This window comes from Temnothorax americanus, unplaced genomic scaffold (assembly GCF_048541705.1).
Source record: "Temnothorax americanus isolate GAGA-0224 unplaced genomic scaffold, ASM4854170v1 Scaffold29, whole genome shotgun sequence".
In the NCBI taxonomy this organism is placed as follows: Eukaryota; Metazoa; Arthropoda; class Insecta; order Hymenoptera; family Formicidae; genus Temnothorax; species Temnothorax americanus.
In genome coordinates this window covers 2,774,951-2,800,658 of record NW_027509432.1, presented here as the reverse complement: position 1 = coordinate 2,800,658, position 25,708 = coordinate 2,774,951, and the positions used below count along the sequence as shown (strand labels likewise).

Genomic DNA, 25,708 nt, shown 5'->3' with positions numbered 1-25,708 from the left:
CAAACGTGAATTTTCTGAAATTTGTTTTAATTAAACAGAGAGAGAACCAATCTTATTTCATCATCATTTCTACGAATCATTTTTACAAATCTGTGTTTTGTAGATTTTTAATTTATCGCTAATTCTTTCGCGTACACACACAGGTACCCACACGCACACATAGGTAGTATTTTTATATATATAATCAGAACATATTGATTAGTTGCTTATTAAGATCTAAAGAAGGCTTATTGATCTTGTCAGGAAATCCATCGTTAACGTTTCCTCGAGAGAAAGTTTTCCTGCGAAGAGAAGAGAAGCAAAGTTTAAGCCCTCGCTAAAAGCGAATAAAGTTACGCGGAACCGCAAATTCCCAAGTACAACAAACGCGAAGATCCGACGGATACATCAAGGCGCGAAAAGTCGCGCAAATATTTGATGAGCTTTGAGGCGAGAGGAAACGCGTGAGAATCGCAAAATTAATTCGTCGATCTCTTTACTTACTCATATCTGATGCCGAAAATAGACTGGTTTTTAGCCGTCAAACGGAAATAGTCATAGATTTCTCAGGAAAATAAGCTTTTTCTCTCGTACTTTTCCTATAAGAACGATTTACAAATTAAATTTACAAATTGAATGTGACTGTCACACATTTAAAGATTTAAATAAATCATTCAGATGTTTCTCATCTCAAAGAAGAAGAATTACAGAAGTATTGTAGACGAATTGCTTAGTTTGTTACATACTTTTTTCAAAGTGTAAATTATTTAAAAATTGGCTCTTTTGACTGAAAAAATTGTTAATAATTTTTTACTGTCAGTTATTGCTATCAATTATTCATATTAATTTTTACTATAATTATGTTGACGAAAAATTGAGGCAATAATTATTATAATTAAAATACCAATTAAATTATATATTTGCAAATTAAATTTTATAGACAAATATATGGTATCGTATATTCCTTATTAAATTTCAAGTGAATTGCTTGACTCTATCGTCAATTAATGTCGCATTAACGTCAAGATAATCAGAATAATATGCTCGTCATTCAATTCGTTTTTGATGCCTCTTCAACATCGCGAATCTCATGAATTCGTGTTGTATGTACTTGTTTTCCGCGTTTATGGGTTTTTCCGATTTTCGTAGTTGCGGGTGACAGACGTGATGGAAGTTTCCAGATCACGAATTCGTAGGCTCCGTAAGACACCGTATTGTGATAGTATATCCCAAATCTTTTAATAATTTTACAATAAAATAAAAATAAAAGTTGATATTATTACTTTTTACACTTTTAGCTTTAATCTTTTCAAAAATTTAACGTGATGTGCAAACTTGGACGTGAGATTCGAATTTAGCGGACAAAGGTCTACGTGAAATGATAATTGTAGGTAAAATTATTGTCCTATAGTGTAATAAGGTAAAATTATATACAATAATATATATATAAGGGTAAAATAATATAATTATAGTATAAGTATTAGAGTCGACTTTTGCGATATATGAATTACAATTTATTAATATTTATACGGTTTATAATTCCTCTTCAGAAAAAAACAACATAAAAAATAAGAAAAGAATCGCGTTTATATCCGACAAAGCTGAATTCACAATTATTTAGCGTATAATAAGGAGGTCCGTCATTTTACATTCAGTCCCCCGACGTTTGCAAAATCATTATTCACAGAACCATCAAAATCGTCAATTAGTAATCGGTAGCCAAAATTGCCAATTAGAACATACATTCGACTATTATTAACGAACATTAACTCATTAAAAAAGGAATAATTATAATATAAACATTAATATTGTTTTTATTATTATTTTACAATATCTTAATATACTTCAAAATTAACATTCTATTCCAAAACTTAAAGAAGGATTATTTAATATTTTTATTTTATGTTAATTATTTTATTTATATATATATATATATATATATATATATATATAATATTCGGTAATAATTTTTAAATTTATTATATCTCCCACGCTCTTATTTATATGTATACAATTCAAAACTAGTAGTTTAATTAAAAAAGGATATGCGTTATTAAGTATTGACTTTTCGGCAATTCTCAAAAAAATCGTGTAATCTTTAAAAATGTTTAGTTATAAAACAATAAAAAAATAATGAGTTCGTTTTTAAAAATTATATGTATATATATAGACATATATGTATACAGAAACTAATATAAGGCTTTCAAAGATCTAAGCTTGGATCGCATGGCTTTTGATTCTAATTGTTCGTTATAGGATCCTATTTCTCTTATTATTATTTTTACTTACAATTAGACTTTCATAAAGATTCAAAGTTTAAAAATTAAAATTAAGAAATAGTACAATAAATAATTTGGTATTTTGAAAACATTATATAAACATTTTCTCTATATTATTTTATCTACGTAAATGTCAACGTATTAAACATTTCTACTTGTTACATATTGAAGAAAAACTTCCGTTTTTCTAAAACAAAGGCCAGAAATGTATTTCTACGGCTTCTCTTCGAAATCAAAAATAGAATGGAAGTGCGATCGAAATGCTTATGAAAAATATTTTGGGAGCACGCGCGCAGACCTCTCGTAACCATTGAGCACGTATATAAAAGCTGTACGCCCGTGACGTTGTATTATAAGTTATTTTATCACAATATGTTGCAAGAATCGTTATAAAATGCAATTATTTAACAGCGCGCACCATTATTTTAACATATTCTCGTTTTATCAATATCTAATACTGCCGAATATTGCTTATGAATCGTAATTAAACATTTATTGGAAATGCTACTAATAGTTACGCGTTAATTTTATCGTAGTAGATATTTTACAATTAATTGCAACACATAAGTATAGAAAAAGCTATAGCAGATCGTATATATTACGTTTATGATATTACAAAAAAGCTTCAATTATAACAAATTACTGACAGATTGTATTTTGATGAAGACAATCGGATTGAAACTAAAGATATAAAAATAGCTTATAAATAATTTGCGAAAGACATATGCTTGTTTTAAAGAGGAACGCCTATTTAAAAATTTCGGTAAGTCTGCGTGATTACACAATTAATGTTTTCCTAGCGGTATTCTATATGCATCCGTATCTTAAAATATTAAATTGATTGAAAGAGGATTATCGAAACTTACATTTCTACCACTTATTTGTTTATAGCTACGAATTTTTACGAATTACACGATTTTATGAGAAAAGTCGAAAAGATAACATTTAAAAGCGCACATCTTCAAAAATATAGCAAATTTTTTTGAATGTTAAGTTTTTGAATTTCTTGATTTACAGCGTATTTTAAGTTAAGAAAAATTTTGGGAAATTATCTTTATTGTACTGAAGAGTGATTGTTTTCACATAGACTAGAATGGTTCACATGCGATCTGACTTACTTTCTTTCGAGAGAGATGCAACATTATCATATATAAAATACTTAATAAAGGATCAAGAAACAATTCTGTTGTTGTTTCGAATTTCGACTGCACGATGGAGATCTTACGGATCGAGAGACAGGAAGGGTGATTACTATTAATCGCGTCCATAATACGGAAGGCAACTCAATCTGTCTGTCAGGGAACAGACATCCTGCTCGAGACGTCTAACGTCACAGGCAAATCCGAGATCGTGTAATTAACAGGATATATACCCTCTCTCACTCCCACCGTTCTCCCGTATGCCAATCCGCTCCTTCAAAGGGAGGCTGGTTTGATCCTGTTGCTGTCGTAGACAGGGGCAGATCCCAGGTTGCTAATCCCATCCAAGACGTTCGTCAAACACAAGTTGTCCGTTGTATATTCGTAAATCTCGCTTATTAATTCTGAGAGTCTTAAGCTGATACGCTAAAGAGTTACATAATTTGCCAAAAAATATCACGTTTAAAATGTAAAAAATGTTGCAAAAAGTATATCTTCTTTTTTTGTCACCAAAAATAATATTTGAAATGTGGGAATTGTTAAACAATGTTACATATTATACTGTAATATTAATAGTTAAATAATTACGTAATTGCGCAGGTGACAATAAGGAAAGATACATTACAAAGAATTATTTAAAGACGAGAGTTTTTCTCTTAAATGTTATATGAAAATTTGACACGCGAGAAATTGAATGACGTTTACAAAAGTCCATTTTTAGCTTTATCAGCAAAGAAAAACTGTGCCATGGAGAAAGATTTGTTCCACGAGTGGTCTATATATGCGTTTAAAATACGGATAAAAAGTCAGTCGGAGGTCGGAGGGCGAATATATATTTATTCGAACGGCATTGACTTCTTGTACTTCACTTCAGCAGCCATCATTCTTTGTGATCTAATAATGCTCTCATGGTTTTCTTCGTCCGCAGTTCTGCGAACGACGAACTCAAATGGACATTCATAAAGTTCTTCCGTACTATCGATTCTCGTCTGTACGTGTTCTTCTATGAAAAACCACAAAATCGATGGTGACAATTTGACTCGACAAGAAAAGGATTATGAATGTGAGAGATTAAAATCAAAGAATAAAAAAGCTTTTTCTTTTTAGATATAAATTTAGATATATTTTCATATCTTAAAAAAATATCCTACGTTGTACATATACACCGTGTATATATTTCTCAATTATTTATTTGAGAAAAATGTATCTTTTCTTGAATTTTTCTCAAATCTTGCTTTTTTTGTAATTTTTATCTAGAATGCAATAATTGTTATACGTATTCCGAAAAAATGCTTTGTTAAACTTCTTGCATAAATATATATTGAATTGTCATTAATAGTACATTTGTAATAGCACAATAATAGCATATTTATTAGTAATTACATTAGTAATTATACATCACGTTAATAGTTACTTTTCAAAAAAATAAAAACTTGTAATTCTATTACGGTGTTAAGCAAGAAACTTTGCACTTCCAATGTCTCTTCTGAGACAGACAGTCACGGTATTTCGTCGTAAACAAATTCCTCGGTGAGGAAAAGTCAGTCGCAAGAAATCAGCCGGCATTTCATCGGCAATCTTTTGTACAGCTCAGTGAAGTTTTGAACGAGGACTTTCTTCGGAGCGGGATGCTAATCGAAACTCCGGCATAAACAAACGTTAAAGCACAACAGCTGACATACTGGAAGACGTATCGAGACAAAGTCTTTCTCATGCACCCCTGTCATCCAGCAATGCTTGGAAAGGTGAGTTTATTTTCTTGCGAAAAGAATGCACACACAATTTGCATAAATTTATGAGACAGATGATTAATATAGAAAATAATATAATGCTTATATATAAACTAATAATGTAGAAAAAATTAATTAAAAGTATGCAATTAATGTTTGTATAATGACATCACTAGATATTAATTCTTTAATATTTGGTATTTATAGAGTATTTAATAAAACAACGTAATGGACATTTTTTAATAGTGATGCGATTGATTTACAATAAAAAAATACCAAAAATTGCAAAGAAGAAAATACTCAATAAAAAGGGATGCTGCGATATGATGATAATTACAAATAACAAATTAGGAGATGGCAAACCACAAGCGCAAATACATAAAGCGTCACGACGCCTTTCGTGTTCGCCTTTCGCCGAATAGTCGGAGATTTCGATAAAATGCATTTTAATGCGAAATTTGCATAATCGCTTGAATTTGCGCGCGCATCGCACGTGATGCAGCTGTGCAAAGAAGCCGAAGCACTGAAGCTTTCTTCCACCCCTTTCCATCCTCCTAAGATCCTCTTTCAACCTTCTTTCCAAGTTATTCTTTCATTCGTTAGAAAAATAGAGGGTCTATCGATTTATCGACTCGAAATTGTTCGAATTCGTAACAGCAAATGAAACAAACTTTTCAGCCTTTAAAATAGCCTTTTATTAACAAAAATGTGAAAAGTCTTATTTTGGTCAATGAAAAAATATTATATACTGTCAATTTAAGTAATATATAAATAAAGACACAATATATATCAATTGCAAGCATATTACCGTATAAATTAAACTTTCGTACTAATTTTTTTGCACATTGATCCTCTTTTCCTTCATTTTTCTATGTATAGAAATTGTATTTTTATTTTCCACTGGCACATTAATTAATTGCAACACGTTTGACTGTTTGTTACCACGGAGATTCTAAAAGTCACAACGAAATCTCGATTTAGCGACCACAGGTGCGATTCGAAAATAGCAATAACAAGCTTCGTGAAACGCTTTTGGAACTTTTATGAATAATGCAACATCGCTCTTTGTTTGATCCATTCGATAAATTTTACAATTGGAAAATTATGAGTCTCCCCGTTTACTACAATTATCTATAAAAAAAATTAATTTTTATTAGTGTGATTTAATTAAATAATTTTCTTATCGCACATATGTTGTTTTTCGAGGTAATATAATAAAATAAAATTTGAAATTGAATATATGGAGATTTGATGAGATCATTTTATCTAATTAGCAGTAATTACATTTAACTTTGTAAAAGGTTATAATATAAAATTCAAAAAATATTTATAAATATAGAGATATCAATAAATATTTTTATATATAAAATAAATATATAAAAAGATTGTTTATATATATGTATTATTATGCATTTACTAAATTTTATATTCATATATATAAATTTAATAATTATGTATTTAAAAATATATATTAATATATAAAATATATACATATTATATTAAATCTTGTGATTAATTATATATATATAAGTTATAAGATTCGTTAGTTAGTTTAAAATAAACAAATTGTATTTTTTATAATTGAATTTTAACTGAATATGCTATACTTTGGAAACAATTAATGTAGAATTAACTTTTTAATTACTAAGAAATGTTTATTATTGTACAATCCAACGACATCGTACAGACTTAAAAATTCTGCCGGCAGTTGTTCGAGGAACTTTTAATTGAAATTCAATCTGTCGCAAACTGATATGTGGATTAAGGTGAATCGTAGACAATACAACTAAAGCGCGAGCATCAACTTGATCGACATCATTGCGATTTAATCAAACGCTTTGGTTAATCGTTAAGATCGAAGTCGTTGTAATTGCTGTATACGATTCGCTGAATAGTTCTGCGATCAAAATACCGCCGTTGTAGAAAGTGATTTCGATCAGTGCAGCATGATATATAAATTACTTTGCAAGAATTTAGAAAAAACATCAATGATTATGTTCATCAAAAAATCCGGCATATATAGGTAAAAGTCGCAAATTTTGTTTTTTAAAAGAATTATAAAACTCGATGCAAATTGTTTTTAGTAGACTCAATTCAAAAATAAGATGATAGTGGATTTTGTAAAGAATTTTTATCTTACAGATTCTACCACTAAAAAAAATTAAAATGGTTGATTAATAGAATAGATATAACTGGTTTAATTATCCTAAGTATTTAGATGAGGCAATATGCTAACTGAGTGCTTAGCCGATTTAGCCAAAGTAACAAACTTTATAACTTAACTGTAAAATAAATTAAATTAAAATAAAAAAAAACAATTTTAAATTTTCTATTATTATTTATATTATTTTTCAATATTTTTTAAAACACATTTATACAAACAGAAAGCTTACTGAAAATCTATATCTTAAAAAATGATAATTCTTCTTATTTTAGTATACTCTAAATGTGATGCAGTCCTTTTTGGGAAAATTGTATAGGTGCAAAATTACAAAACGAAATCGTTCCTTCTTAATATCCTCTCTGGTTTCATAACGAACATCTAAATTATTAATAAGAAAATTTGTTACATATTACGAAATCACATAGTAAAATATTGCAACTCTTTTACACATACGTACATACACGCAAACTACACTTGTTCTCTTATATTTATATATATTAATATATACAGAACATCTCATATCTCAAATTTGTGAATAAAAATATTATAGCCAAAAACTTTACCAAAAACAATATCATAAGTTTTTGCAATTTTTTATTCTGGGCAGTAATTCTTTTAAATATAAAAACTTAAAATTGATTAAATTTAGAGTCAAGTAGCCACCTGATCGCAAATTACATTTTATACATTCACAGACTCTACATAAAAATTGTATTGCCACATTTATGTACGTTATATGATTAGCAGCAAGCTACTAATCAAATAAATTTATTAAAATCAAATAAATTTAAAAAAAAAGATGTAGGATTAAATCATACATTTTATACAAACCTTTATAAATTTCTTGCCACAAGGTACATCTTTCCGTAATATCTTATCCGTAAATCCTTGATTTAGATATGTTTTACTAGCGCTCTATTATAATTATATACATTTTATAAATTTGTCAATATATTAAAATTATTATAATTAAATTTTTTATAATTAATAATTATTAACTCACTGTTTTTCGAAGTTCTTCTTTCTTATTATCCTTTGTATATATCTTATCCTCTTTCACTCTTTTATCTTCTTGATTTTTTTCAGAATTACAGACCGGACTCAATTTTTGCTTTTTCAATGAATCTTGCAACTCAACTCTAGAGCAACCTTTTTCAAATAGACTGTTCTCTTTTCCTTGTTTTATATTTATATCAATTGCTGTGCTGTCATTAATCTCCTTTATGGATACAGTGTGCGGAGTTTTGACATTTTTAGAGCTTTCCCATCTCGCAAATTTATCATTATTTTTATTTACATTATCTTTTTCAACAATCAAATTTTCTTGCTGTTGAAATCCATACTCATTTTCTTGCAGCATACTTTCTTCTTGTAATTCGAAATTTTGTTGCTCTTTTTTTGTAACAGCATTGTTTCCAACGAGTTCTTCATTAAATTCGCAAGTCTCGGGAATAATTCGAACTTCTTTATTATTGCTCTTGCCAGAAAAAATATCGCTTATATTTTTTTCTACGGAACAGCAGCTCTCGGGAATAATTTTGTGTTTATTAGTGTCATTAGGTAAAATTGTATTCGTGTTACTGTCGGAAATATTCTTCTGTTCGTTAGAAGAGTGATTATTTTTTATAATACTTTTGTTCTGAATTTTCGTAAGAATATTACTTCTACTGGTATCGGAAACATATCTTTGTTCACTTTCGTAAAAAACCTGACTTGAAATGTTTTCATTATTTTGAGAATCATAAGTTTTGACAGTCATTTTGTATTTAATTTCTCTGTTACTGGCATTCTGCATGTTGTTCATTGCAATATTACTCTCATTAGTGCCGGACATACATTTCTTCTCACTCTCGTTGAAAGGATAGGAACTTTTCGAACTTTTCTTGCTAGTTTGAGAATCACAAGTTTCGGGAATTATTTTGCATTTAGATTCTATATTATCAGTGTTCTGCGTCGTCGTAATATTGCCAGAAATATTCCTTTCACTCTCGTCAAAGCGAACCTTTTTCGAAACACTCTCATTGCTCGGAGACTCGCAAGTTTCAGGAATTATTTTTCTTTTAATTTGTCTTGTATCAGTATTAACAATATCCTGTGTATTCTCAATTATCGTATTAGAGAGAAAAATGTTTGGAGTCTCTGATTTTAAATATGTGGCGAAATCATATTTCGGATTGCAATACGTTTCCGTGTTGCAATGTAGAACCGCGATTGGAATTTCAGAATCAGAAATCATTCTACGTTTGACAGCTTTTAACTTGCGATCTGCAATATAGAAATATTATATATATTATTCTATTTGTTACTTTTAGTTTTAATGATAATATATAATTAGTATAATTACTTACGAATGATCGGATAATCAGCTGCGATAGCTTGAGTAAGTTGTGTAGAATCACTGGCAGGATGTAGTATGACAATGGCATTTTTTGCAGTGAGATCTCGGGGAGTCAAAGGTCTCTTCGTGGGATACACACATGACTTGCCACCTAAAATATAATTTTGCTTTAAATACTTACAAATTAATGTAAAAATATGTTGTAATATGTTGTAAAGTACACAAATATATAAAATTAAATGATGAAAAAGATTAAGGTATCTTAATACAAAATAAAATTTAAATTAAACATAACAACACACAAGACTATATTTATGTTTACACATATTTTATATCTTCTTTCATGATATACTTTTATATGTTACTATATTATTGCAAAGTTTTATCTTTGTATATTAAGATCTGGAATTAGGATAAAAATTAGTATTAACCACCTGCTGCAGTAATCAATGGCGCATTTGCAGAATACTGTTTTGCACAAAAGTGGATAAACGAGAGACCTTTGAACAATGTTCTACGCTTCTCGTCCGGTAAAAACTTTCTTGGATCCACTTTCAACCAGTCTTCTCTCAGTTTTGGCAGAAAATCTTCGATTTTTGGTAATTCTTTAGATTCTTTGACAGCTACATCAACTGCTTCCCAATATGCATTTGTGACTACAGGTTTGGCAAATGCCAATGCACAAGCTAACTATACAAAATATATATTGCAAATATAGATATTGATAAACTTTTTTCTTGTCACTTATATATTTTTATTGTAAAATATTTCATAATACTTTTCTTGCTTGATATAAAATGTCGTACAATATAAAAATAGCCAAAAATAATTTAGTTGTTAAATGCTAAAGATGCATGCAATTTTATTAGCTGTATACTCTTATTTTTAACGTAAACAAAACTAAAATTCATCCATTTTTCATGTTTAGAAAGAGTAGAAAAAAATTATACATATAACATAAAATTGGAAAAAGGATGTAATGTTTAAAAAAAGTTTAAAAAAAACTTAAATGATCTGATCTCAATAACTGGACAAATTTACACAAAATTATACAAAATCTTACTTTTGGGGTAAATAATGTACTTTCAGCCACCGTCAAATGTGTGCAAAAGTTCCCCCAAGTCTCAGATAATGTTGCTTTCAAATTCTGCGCAATATCTTGTAATTTCTTAATACCTTGTTCGCCCAAGCTGGATCTTGCAATTACAAATGAATGACACAATACCCTACAATAAGTTACAAAAATTAATAAGTTTGTTAAAAACAATTGAAATGATTTATTCTGAGAATTATGATTTTAATTAAAATCAAAATTTTATAAAAAATCAATATTATACAATAAATATCTATTAAATCTTATATATATATATGTATATATAAATTCTAAAATAAAAATTAAATAGAAAAACTAAGACTTGCGTAGCAAAATAAATCATCACAAAGCAAATCTTACACAAAAGTAGACTCCTTTAGACCAAACTGTACTACATCATCAACTTTCAAAACAAACTTATCAGGAAGCAATTTTCTCTTCTTATTATCTCTTATAACAAAGGTTCCATACTTAGATACATCATTAATAACACATCTATATTGTGTCTGAAACATATATTTTTAATGTAATGATAGAGTAACATTTCTGAAAAATATATATATTAGAAATAATAAAAGAACCAATGTGTATATATACCTCTGATTCTTCTGTTGGTTCTACAGAAACTACTGCATGAAATCTACTAATTGTGGGATCTCCCTCCAGCTTAATGTCACTCAATGATTTACCAAACGATTTTTTCTGATTTGGTAAAATATAAACGCAAAAGTCTGAAAGAAAACCTATTGTTAATTCTTAAATACCGTTAATTCTTAATGTTTTTCTTTTTATTATGTAGAATTTACAAAAAAAAATCACAAAAAGGGGAATAATTTCTTAAATTGCACATACTAAAGTTCTAAATCATTTATTATTTGAACTTTTATCAATTATAAACTTTAATTTTAAATTGTTCTTTATTATTACATCTAGTTATCATTTCCAATCTTATCTGTTATCTATTTCTAATCTTATCTTAAAAACAAATATTAATAGAAATGCAAAATTCTTGTCTAGAATTAAAGTACGCATCAAAATCTAGGTCATGGTGGTCGTCACGTATAACAAAAAATATTAATTTTTTTTCGTTTTCGATATAAATTCGACCACCATGACCTAGATTTTGATGCGTACTTTAATTCTAGACAAGAATTTTGCATTTCTATAAAGCCAATTAAAAGATAAGTGCTAAGAAAAAAACCGGTTAGGATCACGGCTTTAGGATCACCTTAAAAGAGAGAGAAGTAGATAAATATTATAATTATATAAAATAAGCGTTACATCTAAAATTTCAATTTAACCTTACTTTCGCGTCCTTTAAGACACCACATGTTAAATCCACAACTTATACAAGATAAGAAATTAGTAACACAAGTATTTCACTTTTATGGAACGTTTCGTTTCAAAACGTCAAAATTTAACCTAACTTTAGTTAAAGCATCATAGATAAATAAATAGTAGAGACCGAGACAGGATCACACAAAAGACCACACCTGCGCCACTGCGGAACTGCGGAGACAGTGCGGACTGCGTTCCAAAACTTTTCTCGATTGATACAAAAAGTCGAACATCGATAATAATGGCCGCGTTAAGCAGACACAACTGTTGAGTTCGTCTTATCAACACTCGGCGTTGATTGGTTGGTTCTAAAAGTAAGAGCCAATCACGTTCGACTGCTACTGAGCGGCTTGGTCTGCTGAACGCGCCCAATCTCGATCGAAGAATTGTTCGCGTTGCAAATAATTACAAATTTTACTGCAATATTATAGGGGGTTAAATTTACGTTATTCTATCGATTTTTGCTCTTCTCATTCTTTTTTTCTAAATATTCACTGTCAGCAACTTTCAGTACTGAAAATCTATATATAAAAAATTCGAATGCTATGATTGGTTGGCAACAGGCAATTAATAGGCACAGAATTTACAACGTGACGAAAACACGGAATGTGTCTATTGCTTGTGTCACTGTTCATTCTACATTTATACATGATTTATTCTTATTTCTATTCCCTGTGTTCCTATTGCCTGTTGCCTAGCATTGTGCAAGGGGCTTAATACGTAAGCATAAGAAAACTGATTGGTCTATTTCCTTATGCACATGTGTATGGACCAATCAATTTTCTTATGCTTACGCATTATGCGTTGTGCAGAAGTGTGTGCTCTCCGAGGTTATGTAGCTATATATATATATATACATGATGGAAGAATACCTTAGAAGAAGAATACCTTAAGAATACCTTAAGAATACCTTAGTATTCTTCCATCATGTATATATATATATACATATACACACACACACATATATTTACGTATGTACACAAGAATTGTTCGCTTTATGAAAAAATGGATGCATTGCATTTTCTCGCGTAAAACCTGTGCCACGCGTTGTATCAACCTAGCGAAACGCAATGCCTGTGCGTATTATCACAATTAATGTCACTACCCTAATTACTTTCGACATCGAGTCACACGTGATTGAGCAGTGACGGAGTGACGCAGTAATGGACGATGGACGTTTGCCAGCGCGTTTATCCTTGCGTTGGGGATGTCCTCTGATACGTGAAAGCGAAACAAGTAGCCACAATATCGTTTACAACGCGATAGATGAGAATGGTACTAATTCAATGAACAGCTAAGCGTTCGTTGTCCGACGTGAAATAAAGGGGACAGAGGTTAGTGGAGGTTAGTTCTCGGATTTCTCGCGTGTAAGAAATCTATCTCTAATTACTTAAATCGCCAAAGGGTTTCAATGCTGTAACAATAGGCCTCTTCTTTTTAGCTGAACTTCTTGCACGGTTTATTTTTCTTTTTCTTTTCACGTTGGAGAGAAAAAGAGAAAAGATGAACCGTGCAAGAAGTTCAGCTAAAAAGATCAAGCTTAATAATTTATAATTAGCATTTGTTTGTGACAATAGTATAAGCACACACCTAGCTAAATTCGCATATACAAGATATAATTGAAAGATATCTGTTTCAGGGACAAACCGAGGAAGAGAAAGAAAAAGAAAGAGAGGAAAATTTTAATGTTTTATAGAATATAATAATGACATTGTAACACATAATACGATATTTGGAAGAAACTCGGAGAGATATTGAGTGAATAGATATTTATCTCGACTACTACCCGATCTAATTTAAGATAGCATAATGTTAACGTCCATGCCTATGGCACCGTCCACCTCTGCGAGCAGTTCTGGGCTACCAAGTCCAACTACTGATATGTTTGACGACATTTCGAACAAACTGACGGCGTACCTACATCAACTAGCTGGAAATTACGAGATGGACAGTGATGCGATATTTAAAGACCATTGCTATGCTCGACCTTGGAACTGGAGACCAGAAAACATTTATGTAAAGCCTATAAAAAAGCTGTTTTTCTCGAAGAATACTGTGAGGTATGATTATATTATCTATTACTACGTTTACGCGAGCGTTGCTTCTGTAGTAACTTGTGATAATTCACCCGTTTACGCGGAGTAAATTATCGTAAGTTACTACAAAATCCCGTTTACGCGAAGGACGTGTCGTAAGTTACTACAGAAGTAACGCTCGCGCGTAAACGTAGTATATAACGTCTAACTTAATTTGATTTTTGCTTAAATATGGAAGGATACAAAATAGACGTAACAATGGATTTATTATATTACTTCTTCTATCTTAGTGATAAGCACAGAAAGGATGAGGAAATCGACGTGGAAAATATTGGCAGCGAACCATCGCCACTGCCTTTTGATTTAACCAGAGTTCGGCATATGATGGACGAGTTTGAACGGTTAGCGAATTTTGCGCGACCCGAGGAGGAGGACGAGGAGGAGGATTGGGAGGAGAAGATAGAGAAAACCTTGTGGTCTCCGATTCAGAATCGGATATTTACCAAAGTGACACGGATATTAAGTTCGGAGAGGCTCGCGAGATTAGCCAAGGCTAAGAGCGTAACGGAACCGATATTTCGAAGAACGTCAGTGGATATCGCAGCGAGGAGATTTCGAGAAACGTTAGCCTCGACCGGATGGGACTGGAGACTGGTTCAATGGCTGCACAATTTGCTGTTCGAGCATCTCCCCCAGGAATATTTAGCCATTTATCTCGATATCTTACAGACCTTGAGACTCAAGATCCCTCAGCTAATCGATAAGATGATCGCTGTGCAACCGAATATTAGCGCTAAGAGCGGCTCCATAACGTGGGAAACGCTCGGATCACTCTTAAAACGATCTTGGGATCCAGTCGCGCAGAATTTGAGCGGAAATAGACCTGTAAATATAACTTGATCATTAACGTACATTATATAGGTCTAATGATGTAAGACGGGAATTAACGTAATTGATTGCAGAAGAAATTGCCCGGAAATCCGATCTTAATAGTAGTACCTTCCGGCATCGCGTCGGCATCCGTTTCGTCTCGTCAGCATAAATGGATCACGCAGTTGGGATTGTTAGGCATGGTCGCTACCGTTCACACTCACATGAGTTTGGCAGCCAACAGAATGACTATGATGGTGTGCATGGATCAATTGGTTCAGGCTACAAGAGCCAAGATACAAGATGTCAGAAGTGACTGTCCTGGTAGGCCGATCATACTCGTAGGTTTCAACGCTGGCGCAGCGCTTGCTTGTCAGGTAAAATTACTTCTGTATATCTTGCATCAATTTTTTTTCCAATTGTTCTTAGGTTTGTTTTATTTGGCTAAATTTCTCGCACAGTTCATCTTTTCACTGTTTCTTTCCAACTTGAAAAAGAAAAAGAAGAAAGATGAACCGTGCAAGAAGTTCAGCTGAAGAAAAACAGGTTTATTGACTTTTATTTACTTTGCGGTGTAGGTGGCTCAGATGGAACACATAACTGCTGTTATCTGCATTGGATTTCCTTTCACAACGGTCGAGGGAAAACGGGGTACGCCTGATGATATGTTAACGGACATTCGCTGTCCCGTCATGTTCATTATTGGGCAAAACGCCACCCTCGTTAGACCGGACGATTTGGAGGAACTCCGTGAGAAAATGCTGGTCGAGACAAGTTTGGTGGTCGTGGGCACGGCCGACGATCATCTCAGAATATCCACGTCTAAAAAGGTGCTCGAGGGCATCACGCAGAGCATGGTGGACAGATGCGTGTTGGACGAGATTGGAGATTTCATCGGTAGCATCCTATTGCAACCGCATCCATTACCGCTGCGACCGACAATGACGACTAACTGTGACAGCAAGAGCAAAAAGGACTCTCACAAACGAAGGAACTCGACCAGCAGTTCCGTGGAAAGCGAACCTAACTCACCGACCGTGAAGAAATCCCGGCCGACCACGCCGGTATCTTCCGCGCTATCGGTTGGAACGAACGTGGCATCGAGCTCGGCTCCTAAAATCGGTGCATTCAATATCCAATCCAACTTGACGCAAGTAAGTGGGCAACATACAAATAATACTTCCACCGCGAAACGGAAGCGGCCCACGAACAATCAGAGAAATCAGTTCTCAGACCTGAAGACTCCTAGACTTGCTGGACAGGTAATTGTCACGCAATGCACAATACATGATACATATGTATTAGATAATATGCTATCAGCTATAATGGTCGATGAGACATTTATATTATACAATATACTACAAATAATATACTAATAATAATCATAATTATTTCCATATAGATTATGCTAAATATTACTTGTTACAGACAAACATTAATTCAGAAAATGGCATAACGCTCAATATTGGCACACTAGCGAGTCTGGCGCCAATAGGGCCGATACGTTTAGCACCCACTGCAGTGAGTCAATCGACGACCACTTCCTCCAAAACATCTAATGCATCCAAATCCTCAGCTACGACCGTTAAAGTGCCACCGAAGATCATCTCGAATGTGCCGCTGCAGAATGTTTCAAAAATGAAAACGATATCTTCTAATAAGTCTTACTCGAATATGGTCGCGAACAGTTACAGACAGGTCAATACTCCTGACAAAAGTGGAGACACGAAATTGGTGAACGTTTTCACCACGCCCACGGGAAATCAAATTAGGGTCAATGCAACTCCCACAGGTAAGATAAATGTATAATTAATTAACGTTGTCAGTAGAAGAGTAATAAAGTAGTACTTGTGTGCGTTTATTAATTTTTGGTTTCTTTCAATTAAATAGCGGGAAGTAGTAAGCCTGCGGCGACAAGCGGCACTTTGTCGAATCTTTTGCAAAGTGGAAAGAACTCGATTGCGCTTACGAGCGGTGCATCCTCCACCCGTGCATCGTCGGCTTCCAGTATCCTACTAACGACCACCAATTCATCAGCGAATACCGTAACATCGTCCGCATCGACCCCTTCAAAAGGTAGATTACAATTATCTAATCCATTATTAATTGATTTATCGGAAGCGTAGTTATAAATAAACATACATGTAGAGGTTTAACATAATTTTGGATTGTTTGTTTATTGAATGACCAGATGTTATAATTTTTGCTTTGTGAGCGTACTTAGGGCGATTTTCATATTTAACAAATTTTACAATGATGGTATTAATTTCGAAAATATTTAAATTTATTTTTATTATAAATTTAGTCACTGTAAACTAGTTGCTTTAACATAAATTAAATTTTTATAATACTGATTTGATGTGATACACACATGCACACGCGCACGAACAAAAAATATATATAGTCAATAAATTTACATTTTTATGTCTCCTTGGTATTTTAGTAAAAGTTTAAACATACACATAATATTCTTCTATTAAACTTTTATACTTCTATAAAATAGCGCAAATCATAATTTTCAAAATTGTATGATACACATATTTTGATAAATAATGAACTGTAGTAAAAGGGGAGTTAAAAAGTTCTAAAAAATTCTTTCAGTTTCTTGTAATCTCATACTTGCTCTTTCAAAATAGTCTAGCGAAACATGCACAGACAAACTAAAGTATTTGAAGCAAATAATAATTTCACTAAAATTTTGAAATATTAAATTGTATAATTTACAATTTATTGCTTTATGTCAATATTTTTATAAAAATTATATAACTTTTAGATAAATTTTCATCCGGAAATAAAATTTATATAATAAATATAATACTATGTGTATATTTGAAACCACATATATGGAAGAACCTCTTGTACACATATGTATATTTTGCTATAATGATCTTTTTCCATTAAAGTATTATATATAATATTCTGTATTAGTTATATATATATATATATATATATATATATATATATTTTTTTTTTTTAAACCTAATACTTTTGGAAAACTCATATATATATATTTTTATAAAAGATATATCACGTAACTATTCCTAAATTTACATTAATTTGTAATAATTTATCAATTTATTCACAATTATTAGGAATTTTCTTTATGCGAAACCAAAATAATCATTTCCTTTAAGGCTGCTTAATATTAAATTTAATACTGGACTTGTTTTATTTTGCAAACTCTCATTTTGTACATATTTTCTTTGTAACTAAAGTAGTTAGAATTACTTAACAAGATATATTTATTGCTTCCAATTATTTAATTACATGTATTTACAAAATATTTCAAATACATATAGAGAACTGAGAACTTTCAATCCTATCTTTCAATTGGCAATGTGACTGTACATAGTGAATATATTTAGGCATATGTATATTTTGTGTCCTATAAATATATTAACTATAGATATTAAATTAACAACCGAATAAAGGTGACTAAAGGTGATAATAAGGATCGTCAGGCATTCTCAAATACATATTTAAAAAAAGTATTGTAAATATAATAGTTGCTTTTTATTTTGTATTCAATAAATATTTTTTTGTAACATATAATTCGAATTTGTTTACTTCCCAACCTTAATCCCGTCCACCTTGAGTAAAATGTAAACGATTAACGAGTCTGGGTAACTTTAGACAGTTGGTTTTGGGAGATTTAATTAATGCCTTTACTTACATCAGATATTTTGGGCAGTGATAAGCACTTATTATAACAGTAGGTCGTTGCATCAAGTATATACTTGGTAAGGAAATTATTTAACGCTCCTTGTTGTTTAGTTAGAATAAAATATAAATTCTATTAATCTAAATTTCCATCCAATGTCTCAATGTTTGTATTCATTGAATTGTCAAATAAAAATAATACGTCATTTTGATACGTAAATAGTTAAATACAGAACTAAATATTAGAAAAATGTTCGGGAAAATTGAATACCAAAAATAAAAAGTATTCAAAGAATATTAAAAAAATTATTTGATAATCATGTAAAAGTGTGACATATCGGATGTGTTCATATAGTGTCTTATGATACTGTTGCATGTTAATAATACGTGATAGGCTTATACATTATATATACCTTTTCAAGATATGAAACAAATATACATATATATTTTATAGCGATGGAAGAGATGGGAGGGAGCAGTGATTCTCACTTATTGGACGTATCCAAGTCGGCGCACTTACCACGGCAAGGAGTCGTATCCAATAGTACCGATAACTCTCATAATACATCGTGCGGTAACATAGTCATTGTCGAGAATTCCCTCCACACCAGAAGCGCGTCTTCGTCGGTGATAGTCCCATTTAGCGGTCAAAGCTCCAGCTTTTTGCCGCTATCCAACAAGCTGAAAATGTCGCAAAAATCGATGAAGACGATGCCGAAGATCACGGTCAACGCCAACAACTTGCAGAGACTTCAAAAGGGGAAGCCTCAAAGTGTCCAGAAGAGAAACGTCGCAAACGATATAGACGACGATCTGGGTAATATACTGGATATACCGATAATATTCGCCAAGGACGACGACAATTTGAGCAACATAAACAAGATGCCGGTGATGACGCAAACAACGCTGGCTAAAGAGCCTCAGGAGAGACCGAAATTGAACAATACCACTAAGGTGGTTTTAATCAGCAACAAACAAGACAAGCTGCAGTCAAATAAACTCGGAGCGGCTTCCACGCAGGCCGTTATATGTCCTAATATGTCTGTGCAAAACTTGAATCAGTTGATACTGCAGACGCGATCGCAGAACAGCGGCGTCTCGGCAAGGAGCAGGGTCGGAGTGCCGCTGGAAAATCGGTTGGTACAACCTACCGTGAAGTACACCAAGATCATACTGGCGAAAAGAAACTCGCAGACCGAGAGAGGCGAGCAGGTGGTTGCGACCAAGAAAATCCCGGAAGATATAAACGCACCTAAAATCCTGACCTTCGAGAAAAACGAGCATAGATTCGTGCAAGCGCAATCTTCCACGGCATCGACAAATTATGATGATCGTTGTACGGATAACATGCTCGAGATTGAAGACGCTATTAAAACGAATATCATTGAACGCAAATACGTACCCGCGCCTGCAATCGACGAGACATCATCCATAACTCTCGACGACTGCGATATTTTCAACGAGACCAAACTGAACGAGATAGAACACGATTCAGAACAATCTGTTTTCGGCAATGTTGGTGAAATGCAAACGTATAATACATAAGTATAATTGTTTGATGAACATTAATTATGCGATATGTGAGAAGATACCTGCAAAGTATGATTATTTCAAAGTACTGATATAATATAAACCTATACATATACATATACATATATATATATATATATATTATAATTATGTCATATTATAATTACTATATATTGTATATCACACACATTGTACTGGTCTCGAAGCTTTAATAGCGATTACTGATACTTTGTTATTATAATGAGATTATAATGTGATCTATTTTAGAGTTCTATATTGTATATGCGTGACACAAACAGAAAGATGTGAAAAAACGCATGTACACTCAAAAAAAATAGTATGTTATAATTATTGTTTAATTATGTCTGATAATACTGTAAAATTTTTTATACGTATAAAACGCTCGCTGCTAGACTGAAATTGACCAAAGAATGGGGAAAAACAAAAAAATAGATGGTTAAATAATGATGCAGTGATGCAGTTATTTTGAAAAATGCCAGTTTCTTGTTATAATTATTTCTGAACGTCTCTGAAACGTGTCTGAGAAAGAGTAAGAAATAATTGCCCAAAAATGCATTGTATTAATGTATTACTTAATTTAAGTTACAAATATAAATCATTCTAAATCGACTAGAAAATTTGATTGTTAGGAAACGAAAGTATCCTCGAAAAGTTGAAATATTTTCGATCTGTATTAACAGAACGAAAAAAAATATTTCTAAGATAGATTAATAAACGTTCTAGGAATGTATAATTGTTTCACGACCTAACGCATTTGTATTATGAACTTACGATTAGCATGAAGGATTATAGAAATGGAATTATATACAGATAAAGTTCCTACAAAAGCTTACAGCTTATTTATACCTCAGTTCCCAATAAAGCGTCCCCGTTTTGCGACGTGAACATCATGTACACCTTTTTACTTAATTCGGGACCAATTTTACGTGAAGTTGTGAGAGGTCCTGCCGCTCTCCTTATCTGTCAAATAACATTAACTTTTGCAAATGTATTACGTCAGTAAATTTTAAACTATAATACTATAGTAATTGCAAGATTACGGATTGTATAACAGCTAAATATCTTATCACACATAAAATATAATTGCAATTTACATCCGTATAATTGATTAAAGTAGAATGTATGTATTAGAAATAATTCAAGTACGTCCGATAATTTTATATATTCTAATTGTTTAATAGGAAGAAATAAAACTAAGGGACTCACTGATATATCTTTTAATAAATTCATGCCTTCGTCAGGTGTGCAATTTCTATAAGCCTAGAAACATAAAAGTATTATATTTAACTTACTATTTAATAAGCAAAGCAGAGATAGATTTTCCAACATTACATAAAAATGATTAATTATAAACAGTACCTTGACAAGTTGCATCGGGCTAGGATAGATCGTACATATTGCCTCCGACGTTTCCAAGCTACTCAAGTTAAATTGGCACAGTTGCTGCTGCCACAGTCTCTTCAACCCGTTACCATCTTTGTCCACGCGCACGGTGTCCTTATTATCCCCCGTAACGTACCAGTCGAATTTGCCTTCCTCATTTTTTCTCTTCTGCAATTTGTACGGTATTTCCGAAATGGACTTTGTATACTGACACACCATCAATGCTAAATCCTGCGCTCTCTCGATTAATCTGCTGCTACAGCTATCCACTATCTGAATTTCGGCCAGGCACATCTCCAATTGCTGCCTCGATATAATCGGTAGCGTGTCAAACCTCTGATTACCTTTGCCGTTGTGCCCGGACCCTTTGCTCCCAGGATTCCGATCCGACTTCTGTTTCTTCCGATACGCGAAATAGTCCTCCATACCGCAGACGACCAGAGTCATATTATAGTTCGGCATCAGGTCCTTACTGTTCGAGACAGACGTGCGGAAAGTGCCTTCCGCCACGTGTCTCACCGCCTCGTAGCTGCTCCACATCACAATAGCGTACTCCTCCGTCCGTATACTTCTCTTTGTGCGTATCTCATTATCCTCATCGACGTAGTTCTCCTCGACGTTTCTCCGCCACGTAATACTGTTGGGAATCAACTCGGTGGTTACATTGAACTTAATACCGGCATTCTGCAACGCGCTCTCAATCTCCCCTCGCGAAGCGACCGCGTCGATACCCTGATCAAGATTAACTTCCATAAACTTCATGCACTCGCCGGGCTTGATGTCCCTCGACGTCTTCTTCTCGATCGCCTTCAACGCCTTCTCCCTCGCCAGAGCCTCCCGACGTCTCGCTCGTTCCTCCCTCACCGTTTCCTTGTCCTTCTTGGACACTCTCTTGGAAACCGTCGCCTTCTGCGAGGTTCCTTCGACCCGATTGTTCTCCGAACCGAACGGCGATCCCTCAGCGTGTTCACAGCCATCGTCGGCGTTCGAATCGGGAAGACTCTGGCTTTGCAACGCCAAGTTCCTCGCGATGTCGCGGCAAAACGGCACCTCCGGGAGATCCAGGTCACTCGTAGCGTCCGAATGATACTTGCCGTCGATCTCCCACTCGATTCTATCGTGCTCGTCGGCAACAGGAGACGCTGGCTCGTCCGAATCACTCAACACGATCACGCTCGACATTCTTCTCTTCTTCTCTTCTCTCTTCTCACTTTTATTGTCCTTTAATTTCGTTTGTTCTTCTTTCTTACCTTTTAATATCCAAGCTTGTTCTTTTCTTCTCGCCTTTCTCGCCTAATTTCGTTTGTTTTTCTCTCTCACCTTCCAATATCTAAGTTTACTCCTCTCGTTGTTGTTCTTCTTCTTGGTTGTTTCTTCTTATTCTTTAACTTTTAATTTTACTTGCTCTTCTTATTTCTTCTCTTTCTTCTTTTCCTTTTCTTCTTCTTTATACGCTTCGAATCTTATAATATTCCGGAGAAACTGCAAGTGAGAGAGAAATCTGTTATTAGTACACTTTCACATATATCAACCGCCACACATGCCTGCACATGCCGACAACTCGAGCAGCATCCTAACCTAACCTGTAAAAACAACGGTGTTATATTTCGAAAAAGTAAATATATCGGATATTTAAGTTCGCTTTGATTGTTACTGATAGATGCCAGGACAAATATTGCCAAGCATTAATACAGGCTTTTAAAAGTATATCTGTTCTGTTTTCTCTGTTCGTGTATGTATGTATGTATGTATGTACACGTCATACATACGCAGTATGTATTCACGAAAGCACAAGCGCTAGCGCCGCTAGTACTAGTACGCACTACGCATGTGTTTAGGCAAGGAATAAACTGAGGTTAACTTACTAAAAGTGTGTTTTGTCTTAATTATACAGTTTATTTTATCGATATTTGAGGTGAAGCCCTTAATTACCTAAATCAATAATGGATCCACTTACACAAATGGATTTATATGGATTGCTTGGCGTAGAGCCAACAGCTTCTATGCCAGAGGTAACGTATGCACTTTTAGCTTGTTTCTCAGATAATTGCGCTTATTTGCGTAAAAATGTTTACTTCTGTTTTATAACGGAGCAAAAATACTTCCAAGATAATCAAGAAACATCAAAGAGGTAAACACTTGACACGATATTTGTATTTTCAGATCAAAAAGGCATATCGCAAGAAAGCTTTGACGTGCCATCCCGACAAGAATCCTGACAATCCAAGAGCCGCGGAATTATTTCAGGAACTCTCTAAAGTACTGGAAATATTAACAGACCCAAAGGCCAGGGTAAGTATATTCGGCATCTCTTCAAATATCATTAAACATTTGTCATCATCAAACACCTTTCTTCTTAGACTTCTAGAAAGTCTCGTAGCTGGTCTAATTTATTAAAAATGTATTGTGAAACAAGGCAGCATACGATCAAGCTATCGCTGCCAGGAAACAGGCGAAGGAACGCGTTAGACAATTTGATGCCAAGAGGAAAAAATTGAAGGAGGACTTAGAGGCACGCGAGGAGGCCTATAGGAGATCACGCGAGTCTGTGCCTGAGACTAAATCCGACGGCGAACGAACAAAAGTATGCGATCAGCTTGATTTTGCTATAACACTTTTTAGGTTTTTAGATTTGTTGGTTCAGATATATAAATATAAAATATATAATTATTCAGGCGGAAGTGAAAAGATTACAAGAATGGTGGTACAAGCGAATAGAAGAAGAGATGTTCTTTACGCGAGAACTCTTGAAGAAGCTTTACGGCTCATCGGACGCTTCAACGTCTAATGTGGGAGACTTTCGAATCAAGATCAGATGGAAGGTGCAAGATGGTGATCAGACAAATGGATACAATTATGATAATCTACATAAAATGTTTTCCAAGGTAAATATCACAATCTTCCAATTCCATTTCTCATTAGAGCTCATTGTGTGTCAGATATTTTTAATTATTCTTTCTCTGCAGTACGGGGACATAGAGGGTCTTGTTATATCATCTTCGAAGAAAGGCAGCGCCATGATTGAATTTAGAGATAAGAGTGCAGCGGTAAGTCCACAAGATGCTTGATAATGAAGCAACAAGAATGTATATACATATATAATCCAAATTCAAGGTAAAATTCTTTAATAAAATGTTTGTTTCAGGAAACAGCGCTCCAGACAGAAATCGGTTTAGCCCAAAACCCATTAACGCTACGTGCTCTGTGGGATACACAGAAACGTTCAAGCGGTGTTGCGAGTAGCGCAAATTCTAACGTTGGAAAGCCTACATCTGCTGCAACCGCACATTTTAACAGCACGCCATGTGGGTCTGTCAGTTTTCCTTCCGCACCTAATATATTCGTATGTATTATTTGTAGCTCATAGTATATATAAGATTCAAAATCTTAATTTATTGCGCACAATAACGTTAATTTGTAATGTTTTCGAATTGTACAGTCGCAGCAGGCAAGAATGTCAGATGCTGAGCTTGAAAGTACCGTATTCGCTAATTTAAGGAGAGCAGAGGAGCGCAAGAAGCTCATAGAGGAACTGAAGGCAGAAGAAGGAACTTGATCCCGGAACTATCAAAAGAACTCGTCCGTTTGTGTATTAATTTTTTCTATGTAAGAAATATATCCATAATGAAAAAAGATATATTCTTAATATATTTAACTTTACTCTCAGCTCTCTCTCTCTCTCGTCAAATGTAAAACGTAATACCGTTGAAATGGCATTTAACGTGTATCGTTTGCTCCACGCGTCGTTCGTTGTTAAATAATTTATAAATACATTCTTCAAATATTCCAGATTAGCACCCTCTCTTGTGCTAGAAAATGCTATTTTTAAATGCGTTTCTTGTATTAATCTCGTGCTCTGTATTATTTCATGTATTAAAAATCCAGACACACAATCGGTGCCTTAATTGAACCATATTATTCGCACGCGCGACGCAAGTGATCATTTTTACATATTAATTTATGAATATATATGAATGTATATTAATATATATATAATTATTTTATATATTAGATAGTAAGATAGTAAAGTGTAATGAAAAATAAAAAAACAATTTATTGATCCCACAAAGCATCCTAGGAACTAAATATTTACGAATCTGTCGAGATTCTAATCACGCAGTATGATATACGCATGCGTGGTATAATGC

At 33.2% G+C, this 25,708-nt stretch overlaps 4 protein-coding genes and 1 long non-coding RNA gene across 14 annotated transcripts; 3 read left to right on the top strand and 2 right to left on the bottom strand.

Annotated features, from left to right (window-relative positions):
• Nucleotides 1-167: 167 nt before the first annotated feature.
• On the bottom strand, nt 168-12,223 carry LOC143899859 (uncharacterized). 8 transcript variants are annotated; one of them, XR_013257622.1, is made up of 11 exons: nt 12,029-12,223; nt 11,320-11,453; nt 11,083-11,228; nt 10,693-10,855; nt 10,061-10,319; nt 9,640-9,780; nt 8,295-9,556; nt 8,123-8,206; nt 3,631-3,823; nt 484-578; nt 168-281 (listed from the first exon to the last, which is right to left on the bottom strand). XR_013257622.1 is itself a non-coding variant. In XM_077410574.1 (10 exons), the coding sequence occupies exons 1-9, from the start codon at nt 12,051-12,053 to the stop codon at nt 3,674-3,676; spliced, it is 2,364 nt and encodes a 787-aa protein (XP_077266700.1). In that variant the 5' UTR covers nt 12,054-12,223; the 3' UTR covers nt 168-578; nt 3,631-3,673. The 8 variants fall into 8 exon arrangements, 4 of the variants coding, with proteins under 4 accessions (XP_077266700.1, XP_077266701.1, XP_077266703.1 ...); XR_013257624.1 differs by having other exon boundaries at nt 3,631-3,815; nt 12,029-12,222; XR_013257623.1 differs by having other exon boundaries at nt 10,064-10,319; nt 12,029-12,219.
• LOC143899869 (uncharacterized) lies at nt 3,832-5,852 on the top strand. Its single transcript, XR_013257627.1, has 2 exons — nt 3,832-5,142; nt 5,335-5,852. It is a non-coding gene; the product is annotated as an uncharacterized LOC143899869 (long non-coding RNA).
• A 723-nt stretch (nt 12,224-12,946) lies between the features above and the next one.
• Nucleotides 12,947-20,593, top strand: Rcd1 (Reduction in Cnn dots 1). 2 transcript variants are annotated; one of them, XM_077410573.1, is made up of 8 exons: nt 12,947-13,394; nt 13,700-14,120; nt 14,387-14,981; nt 15,059-15,343; nt 15,545-16,228; nt 16,395-16,758; nt 16,857-17,042; nt 19,081-20,593. In XM_077410573.1, the coding sequence occupies exons 2-8, from the start codon at nt 13,870-13,872 to the stop codon at nt 20,169-20,171; spliced, it is 3,456 nt and encodes a 1,151-aa protein (XP_077266699.1). In that variant the 5' UTR covers nt 12,947-13,394; nt 13,700-13,869; the 3' UTR covers nt 20,172-20,593. The 2 variants fall into 2 exon arrangements, with proteins under 2 accessions (XP_077266699.1, XP_077266698.1); XM_077410572.1 differs by having other exon boundaries at nt 12,947-13,404.
• A 135-nt stretch (nt 20,594-20,728) lies between these two features.
• Nucleotides 20,729-23,317, bottom strand: Mms4 (Methyl methanesulfonate sensitivity 4). Of its 2 annotated transcripts, none has more exons than XM_077410579.1 (4): nt 23,144-23,316; nt 21,537-23,042; nt 21,384-21,437; nt 20,729-21,137 (listed from the first exon to the last, which is right to left on the bottom strand). In XM_077410579.1, exons 2-4 carry the CDS (start codon nt 22,740-22,742, stop codon nt 21,018-21,020), a joined length of 1,380 nt encoding a protein of 459 aa, XP_077266705.1. In that variant the 5' UTR covers nt 22,743-23,042; nt 23,144-23,316; the 3' UTR covers nt 20,729-21,017. The 2 variants fall into 2 exon arrangements, with proteins under 2 accessions (XP_077266705.1, XP_077266706.1); XM_077410580.1 differs by having other exon boundaries at nt 21,032-21,154; nt 23,144-23,317.
• Nucleotides 23,318-23,354: 37 nt separating this feature from the next.
• Nucleotides 23,355-25,195, top strand: LOC143899862 (dnaJ homolog subfamily C member 17). Its single transcript, XM_077410582.1, has 7 exons — nt 23,355-23,572; nt 23,724-23,852; nt 23,977-24,144; nt 24,236-24,445; nt 24,527-24,607; nt 24,706-24,903; nt 25,000-25,195. Exons 1-7 carry the CDS (start codon nt 23,504-23,506, stop codon nt 25,114-25,116), a joined length of 972 nt encoding a protein of 323 aa, XP_077266708.1. The 5' UTR covers nt 23,355-23,503; the 3' UTR covers nt 25,117-25,195.
• The last annotated feature ends 513 nt before the right edge of the window (nt 25,196-25,708 follow it).